The sequence below is a fragment of the Mytilus trossulus genome, chromosome 2, assembly GCF_036588685.1.
Source record: "Mytilus trossulus isolate FHL-02 chromosome 2, PNRI_Mtr1.1.1.hap1, whole genome shotgun sequence".
Taxonomy (NCBI): Eukaryota; Metazoa; Mollusca; class Bivalvia; order Mytilida; family Mytilidae; genus Mytilus; species Mytilus trossulus.
This window is the reverse complement of record NC_086374.1, coordinates 13,608,514-13,617,328: the sequence shown is the minus strand read 5'-3', so window position 1 is coordinate 13,617,328 and position 8,815 is coordinate 13,608,514. Positions and strand designations below refer to the sequence as shown.

At 33.6% G+C, this 8,815-nt stretch overlaps 1 protein-coding gene across 1 annotated transcript; it reads left to right on the top strand.

Moving 5' to 3' along the window:
• Positions 1-484: 484 nt before the first annotated feature.
• LOC134706541 (cytochrome c-like) lies at positions 485-4,413 on the top strand. The gene is made up of 3 exons (XM_063565565.1): positions 485-735; positions 2,980-3,161; positions 4,066-4,413. Coding segments are annotated over exons 1-3 (333 nt in total). The 5' UTR covers positions 485-733; the 3' UTR covers positions 4,215-4,413.
• The last annotated feature ends 4,402 nt before the right edge of the window (positions 4,414-8,815 follow it).

The following is an 8,815-nucleotide window of genomic DNA, read 5'->3' as shown; positions in this document are numbered from 1 at the left end:
ATCTGATGAGATGAGATCCCCCCCTCACCCCATCCCGGCCAAATCAGCGGCCCCTCAATAATCAGAAATAAATAGAATAAGATAATTCCATCCATTGTTATGATTTGTATATAATTAAACCCTTTTGTTCAATATTTTTTTAAACTTTCGTGTGTTTGAAGTTTAAAATCATGACGCAATATAAGGTGTCTGTTTGAGGGTGTCTGCAGGCACAATTGTGTTGATAGCATGTTACGTATTCTAACGTTATGAAACGGTATTTGGATGTTACGAAACAAGTTACAAAAGCAAAATCATGTTATTAATATTTCGATGTCATTTACTGTTTTATAGACAACGTTGATATTTTATGTTTTGAATATAGTATGAAAAACAATATGATTATTTTTTTCATCAAATTTGTATATCTCGTATGTACGAGAAAGAAATTGTGCGCAGGTCTATTTTGTATGAAGGGGATACGCAGCTTCAAAACAACTAATGATTTTGATTTTGCTCGACCACACATCCGAATGTTTTTTGAAAATTTCATGTACAGTATTTTGGTATAATTTTAGGTTTTTATATAGGTTTTATCTAGCGAATAACACCAGACTTAAATGATTTCCTACGGGTATAGTCCCCTCCATATTTGGTATCGTCCGTGACCTTCAGCTTAATTGTGACGTATGAGGTCATCCTTTTACAACCGGCATTGAATCAGAAGTCCAAGTCGAAGGCAACAGCAAAGAAAATGTAAGTTTTAGCGTTACGATATTTATTTTTCAGTTTATATAATTCATTCCAAACTTATTGATATTCATTAATTGTATATGTGTACTCATAAATAGTTCTTCCATTCAATATAGTTGTAACAACTTAATTTGAAGTATGACATTTCAAGGACATGTCCTGCGATTTAAAAATAAAATTTCAAGTTTCTTAGCAGCACGTAGTACTCATGATGCAACTCATGTAACCTTTGTTTTACGAATATTAAAAATGACTGTATAAACAAACAACTGTGACTAAGATTCCATAGACTTTCCTTTGAACATCATTGTCATGACATTCATAAAGACCATTCATTCATTCACAAGTACTACTGAGTACTGTAAAGTGATTACATAATGAGTTTAAATTTAATATTTAATAAAATATAACATTCATAAAATGTTGTTTGATTGTCAACGAGAACAGCACTGTCGTGACAAGTTTTTTTTGCTTCAATTACATAATGATAATAAGATTTTAAAAAAATTAATTAAAAAATATGTATTCTGTTGAAAAATAACATCAAGAAAATGTGGTATGGTTACCAATATCTGAATAAGACATCAGGACACTCCATTGACATTGTAAACCAAATGATGTATACATCATACAGCTTTCAACCAAGAGCAAAACCCAATACTGCTTAGCAAGCTTTATAAGTACTGGATAGGATATATACAAACATAAGGTTGAGCAATTCAAAGGATAAAATGTACATTGTAACAGCATGTTCATAACAATAACCAATAAATATATGTAGTATACAGCAACCGGCACACACACTATTGAATGTGGCTTGGTAAATCACGCATGTGGGTGCCCAGCTACATGTAACCCCAGAACCTAGGATAGTAGAATGTGCAAAATATCTGGGGCCAACATCCACCACAAACTAAACTGGACTACTCACATAGACCAAGTAGTAAGAAAAGCCAACAACACCAGGGCTTTTCTACAGAGAAATATATCACAATGCCCACGAAAGACCAAGGAACTCTGCTACAAGACCCTTGTGAGACCACAGATGGAGTATGCAAGCATCATTTGGGATCCACACACAGCAAACAACATCCACAACCTGGAAATGGTACAACGTAGGGCAGCAAGATTTGTTACTGGTGACTACCACCGAACCACTAGCGTAACAAACCTATTACACCAGCTGCAATGGCCAACCCTACAAGAGTGTAGAGCAACGAATAAAGTTATAATGATGTACCGCATAGTTAACCACTTGGTTGCAATACCAACATCCTGCTTAATCCCAACAGCAGCAACATTAAGAGGACACAACCAACGATTCCTTGTTCCATTCGCAAGAACGCAGCTTTACCAGTACTCGTTCTTCCCAGACGCCATCAGATTATGGAACAGTCTACCACCAACTACTGTAGCCTGCAACTCAATTGACACATTCAAGTGTGAGTTGCAGAAGACCAAGATGTATTAAGGACTGTGCGAAATTTTTAACTGTACATACTATTTTTTAACTGCACTGTAAATATTGGTTTGTCTGCACCACACATCAGTTCGATAATACACCAGATGGTGGTATGAACTGTAATTGGAAGAAGAAGAAGAAGAAGAGTGATGAAACATACAACATAAGACAAACTATAAAAATATTAGAAGGGGTCCTGATCCCAAAATCCCAGCCTTCAAAAAACAAAATCCTGAGGTACAGAATTTATGTAAAGTAAATCCTGAAATCCGAAAAAAAAAAGGATTCCCGGATCCCGAAAGGGTCAATCCCGAAATCCGGAGCTTGAAAACACAAGATCCAGGAGTCCCAAGAAAGGCCCTATCCCTCCTCTTTTAAACTGGTAAGACTTAGTTTAATTCATAGTGTTCAGAGTACAAAATGTAAGCAGCACATCCAGTCTGGTTATTTCGGATATTACTTCCTCCATCATACATGTTACTGAACTCAGCAAAATTTGACATTTTACAATGTAATAAAATCTTAAATGGCATTTCAGATCAAGAAAGCCATACCTTTTTCCCCAAAAGTACATGTGTACTTTGTTCTACATTTATCTGTTTATGGCCCATACTTTTGAAAGTTTTGCTATTTAATTAGTACTAAAACAGGAGAAGTGTCAGTCAGTGTCTGGGGAATATTTGAATAGAAAAGACTCAATCGGACAGTATTGCAGTTATTTGTCTTTATACTCATAGAATTTATGTACCATGATGAATTCTATTTTATTTTATTTTTAATTTCAGGGCAGACATACCAGCAGGAGATGCAGAAAAGGGAAAGAAAATCTTTGTACAGAAATGTAAACAGTGCCATACAATAGAAAAGGGAGGAAAGCACAAAGTTGGACCAAATTTGCATGGACTGATCGGCAGGAAAACTGGACAAGCACCTGGATTCCCTTACACAGATGCCAACAAATCAAAAGGTATTTATATTGTGATACCACTTGTGGTTCAGACATTTTGTCTCATATATTTGGAATTCTTTTTTTTTAATTCTGTTATACATTTTTATTATTCAAAGAATACTTTTTCCGATTTAACATTCGTTTATATGAAATCTCACAGAATTCTGTTTTTGAGAAAATTAACTATCGTCTTGAACAATGTTGAAAGAAAGTGCATGTAGCACACAAACAGGGCAGTAAAAGATTTAACAAAACAGTAGACATGAACTGTAAGTGCTTACATAATTTTTTTTTATAACAACCATCAAACAGACAAAAAGTTTTTGATGTATAAAAAAAACTATAGGTCACCACACAACTGTCTACAATAAGAAAAACCCATACATATTAAACACAGGACATGACGAGATGTAAAATAATTCAGTTATGAAAACCAACAGCCTATTAAAAAATTTCATGAACAAAAAAATGAATGAAAACTCCTAGCACTTACTCTGGCAGCCACATTTACAATGTGGCAGAGTTAAATGTGTTTGTGGCTCTTGAGTGCTTTACCAAGGATAGATATCATGTGTAACCGACAATGTCAGCCTTCAAGCTAAACATTTGAATCCACAAGTCCGAAGCTCAATTTTAAAAAAAAAGGTGGATTCTGTTGGCTTACAGAGAAGAATTTCACAAGCCAGACAGCAATTTTACAAGCCATGGTTAAGAGTGAAGACTGCTATATATACTGTTAAAGGCACAATATAAGAAAGCTTTGTAAAAGACTGACACAAAGCACATAATGCATTGCAATTTACAAAAAAGGTAAATAGCATCTGAAAATGTTCAAGAACAATTAAAAAGTAACTCAATTATAATTAATATTCTTTAAATAATGAAGTTTCTAGAGTTCATAATTTAAAAAAATCTTTTTCAGGAATCACATGGGCAAAAGACACATTGTTTATCTACCTTGAAAACCCAAAGAAATACATCCCAGGAACAAAGATGATCTTTGCTGGATTAAAGAAACCACAAGAACGAGGTCATCTTATAGCATACATCGAGTCAGAAAGCCAAGATTGATTATACTCATTTTAGGATTTTTTAAAACATTTATTTATGGATTCTTAACATGTACATCTGAACATCATTAACTCTGTGTGTCTGGTTTACACATTGATAAACAGTCGTATTTTGTTGATCAGTAGCATTGTTTTTAAAGTTTTTAAAACACCATAAGGTTGAATATTGAGTTTTTAATAAAGTATTACATGCCAGTAAATGATGTTTTTAATTTTAAATATGACAATCATTATCAGTAGCAAAGCCATTTCAAGCAGAATGGGATTCTCCATAAATATGAAGGTGGAAAGAGCAATTTTTTATGATTCAATGTAGTATGATGCTGCTGCATACACTAACATATATATTCAAAGTAGACTGAAGACACCATATGGATAATTAAGCATAGTTGAATAAAAGTATCACAATTCCCTTAGCAAAAAAGGTAGTTCTCAAAACAGGTTTTAGAAAACTAGAAACTGAACGACCCTACACCCACCAAAAATCTTGGGTGATATCAAATGCTCAGGGTGCAGATCATTCTCCACTCAAGTTGCCCATGGAAGATACAAAACAGTAGAAAATGATTAGATTTCCAAAATGTCTTATGTTGTGCAATAAAAAAAATTAAACGCATGTTTCCTTTAGAGAATGTGCTTGTTTAACTAACATGACTAACATATGGCTTAAACCCTTCATCACACAGTGACACCACATCATATTCAAAGAAATCAAGACTATACAAAAAAAGTTCACATAATCATAAATGTTGATACATTAAAAGAAATCTGACAGTTTTTGTACCCCCACTTTAAAAAAGGGGGGTATATTGCTTTACCTATGTCAATATTCCATGACTATTTTTTGTTACATTTTTCTCAGGAACAATCAGGGATTTCTGAAATTTAGTTATAGAGTTTATATAAGTCAGCTAAACTGTATGGTGCGATTTGAGATTCATCACTCAACAACTTCCTGTTTACTGAACATGTGTATCATTTTACATATGTGGGCCAAGTTGAAAATTTTTGTCACATTTTTCTCCGGAACTACAATACTAATATTTCTGAATTTTGGTTTCAGGGTTTATACAAGTCAGCTATACTGTGTGATGTGTTTTCAGATTCATCACTCAACAATTTCCTGATTAAAGGAACACTTGCATATCACTTTTAAAATTATCTATTTGCGGCGGGGGTTTCATCAGTGAACAGTAGCGCATAGTTTCACTTGTCATAGCATTCCCTATCACATGGCGTCGTCTTCGTCCAAATACTTTTAGTTTTCGCAACTTTAGTAAAAGTGAATAGAAATGTATGAAATTTTAACACAAGGTTTATGACCACAAAAGGAAGGTTGGGATTGATTTTTGGAGTTTTGATCCCAACTTTTTAGGAATTAGGGGCCAAAAAGGGCCCAAATAAGCGTATTCTTTTTTTTCGCACAGTTACTTTAGTTTAAATAAATAGAAATCTATGAAATTTTGACACAAGGTTTATAACCATAAAAGGAAGGTTGGGATTGATTTTGGGAGTTTTGGTTCTAACAGTTTAGGAATTAGGGGCCAAAAAGGTGTCCAAATAAGCATTTTTCTTGGTTTTTAAGTAATTAGAAATCAATTGGAGTTATCTTTCTTTGTATAGAATAGTAGTTAAATCAACTTTTTTGCACCAGAACTTTAGTATAAGTGAATGGAAATCTATGAAATTTAATCAGAAGGTATATGACCACAAAAGGAAGATTGGTATTGATTTTGGGAGTTTTGGTCTTTATAGTTTAGGAATTAGGGGCCAAAAAGGGGTCCAAATAAGCATATTTTTTTTTTTTTCGCACCATAACTTTAGTATAAGTAAATAGAAATCTATGAAATTTAAACACAAGGTTTATGACCATAAAAGGAAGGTTGATATTGATTTTGGGAGTTTTGGTCCTAACAGTTTAGGAATAAGGGGCCCAAAGGGTCCAAAATTAAACTTTGTTTGATTTCATAAAAAATTGAATAATTGGGTTTCTTTGATATGCCAAATCTAGCTGTGTATATAGATTCGTAATTTTAGGTCTTGTTTTCAAATTGGTCTACATTAAGGTCCAAAGGGTCCAAAATTAAACTTTGTTTGATTTTGACAAAAATTGAATCCTTGGGGTTCTTTGATATGCTGAATCTAAAAATGTACTTAGATTTTTGATTATTGGCCCAGTTTTCAAGTTGGTCCAAATTAGGGTCCAAAATCAAACTTTGTTTGATTTCATCAAAAATTGAATAAATGGGGTTCTTTGATATGCCAAACTAACTCTTAATTTTTGGTCCTGTTTTCAAATTGGGGTACATTAAAGTACAAAGGGTCCAAAATTAAACTTAGTTTGATTTTAACAAAAATTGAATTCTTGGGTTCTTTGATATGCTGAATCCAAACATGTACTTAGATTTTTGATTATGGGCCCAGTTTTCAAGTTGGTCCAAATCAGGATCTGATCTTTACCATTCAGTGATAACAAGCACATTTTTACATTTTACATTTTAATATTTTATGATGTATTTTAATGAGAAGTTATTGTTGCAAACTCCATTAAAAATTTGAATTGAGATCAGTTTTGAAATAAAGGATAGGGGGATGTGAAAAAAAAATGGGGGGTGGGGTAAATTTTTCTCATTTGAAATTTCATAAATAAAAAGAAATTTCTACAAATTTTTTTTGAGAGGATTAATATTCAACAGCATTGAGAATTGCTCTAAGGCAAAACAAAAATTTTAAGTTCATTAGACCACATTCATTCTGTGTCAGAAACCTATGCTGTGTCAACAATTTAATCACAATCCAGCTTGAATGTTGTGTCCATACTTGCCCTAACCATTCAGGGTTCAACCTCTGCGGTCGTATAAAGCTGCGCCCTGTGGAGCATCTGGTTAAAGCTTAATATTTTAAGAGGTAGCAAATCTGGATGCTTCAAACTTTGTATGCAGATTGTTGGTATGCTGCAAAGTTCTGTCCTCATATTTCAATCGTCCTAGACCTCATTTTCATTGGTCTGTCACTGCTTGAAATAAAGTGTGAATTTCTCTATAATATACTGACCGGCTTTAGAAACGCAACACTAGATTATTTTTGTGTTGTTTTTGAATGAATGTGTCACCGTCAAAAGCGATGACTGCCTGTTACAAACGCCAAAAAGATTGTCAGAAAGGTCAACAAATACTGTCTGGCATGTTTTAGGTTCTGTTTTACACCTTCTGATTTTGCATTTGTTCGACCCATTAATTGCTTTAGGCAATTATGCGGTTGGAACTTGAGGGCTTTTAAAGTTTTCCTTCAGTCGATTCTTTGGTAATTCAGTTTATGGGAAACATTTATGGCATGAATCTGTACTCAATGACACTCGGCAATTTGATTAGCAGTTGACGTTGCGGCCGTAAACATGTCTGGCAAATGACGTTGCGTATTCAAATTCTGTTGACGTTTCATTGTCACTACACGTTGATCTGTTCATTGATGGCTAGAAACAAATCTGGTCTACTTGTTTCGTTGTCGGAAGGACAGTAAGACGAGTTTCTGAAGCCATAAAGTATGGTTGCAGCACGTTTATGTTTTCATGTTTGCAGTATTCTTAAGGGATAATTCAGTTTTTTATTTCTCAGTCTTGGCAAAATGGGGATGCAACATTTTTAAACTGAATTAAGTGAGGCAAAGGATTTAAAGAACTGTTTGACAAAGCAAAAAAACCTGAAACAATCTTTCATGGGTCCAAAATTTCGCTTTAAGAAATTCGTGCGACTTAAAAATTCGGTATGTTCAATAACCACAAGTAAGTCATATTTTGATTTTTTGTAAGGAGAAAGAAGTATGATAAGCATGGACAGAAGTTATAAGAGAATCAAACAAGATTTGGTACACAAAATCAACAAAACGAGTGTTGCGTTTCTAAAGCCGTTCAGTATAGTAAGTAATAGCTAGGATAACTATTTGTTATACTGGTATTGGTACCTTATAGTTTCAATACATGGATCAGGGATCAATGTTTAATCTTATGTTGTCTCCTCATATAAGATCCTATAAGCAATATGTCTATGGTGTATGGAATGATTGTATCATGTACCTGTTTAGCAGGTTTCATCGTATCTTGACCTCATTTTCATTGCTCAATATGTTTTTTTTTATATGGTCTATTAGTCAGAAAATATAAGCAATAAGTCGACTTTATTTGCTGTCTTACAGGATTCATCAGACCTTCGCCAATAAATTCATATTTTGTTGGTCGATGTCAAGGATTCATGGTTTTGTCTGTTTAGCATATCACTTTAAGCAATAGGTCAACTATATTTGGTGTATGAAATGATTGTTACATGTACATGTTGGTCTAGCAGGTTTAGCTTACCTTGATCTCCTTTTCATAGTTCATTAGTCAGTTAAGTTTTCAGTAGGTCAACTTATAATAATTGGTGTATGGAATTACGAATAATTGCATGGTATATATATGTTGTCAGCCTCATTGGTTGATGTTCAATTTTGATCATATGTATGGTATATTTCTCCAATGGATATATTTAGTGTATGGCAGTATTATTGAGTGTATTAATTTTTGTAAAGTAGGGTTCATCTGACCTTGACCTCATTCACATTAATCAT

What these genes read in the sequence shown, in the direction of transcription:
- LOC134706541 (XM_063565565.1), top strand. An exon ending in AGATGCCAACAAATCAAAAG is followed by an intron (nt 3,162 to 4,065) that starts GTATTTATATTG and finishes AATCTTTTTCAG; the next exon opens with GAATCACATGGGCAAAAGAC.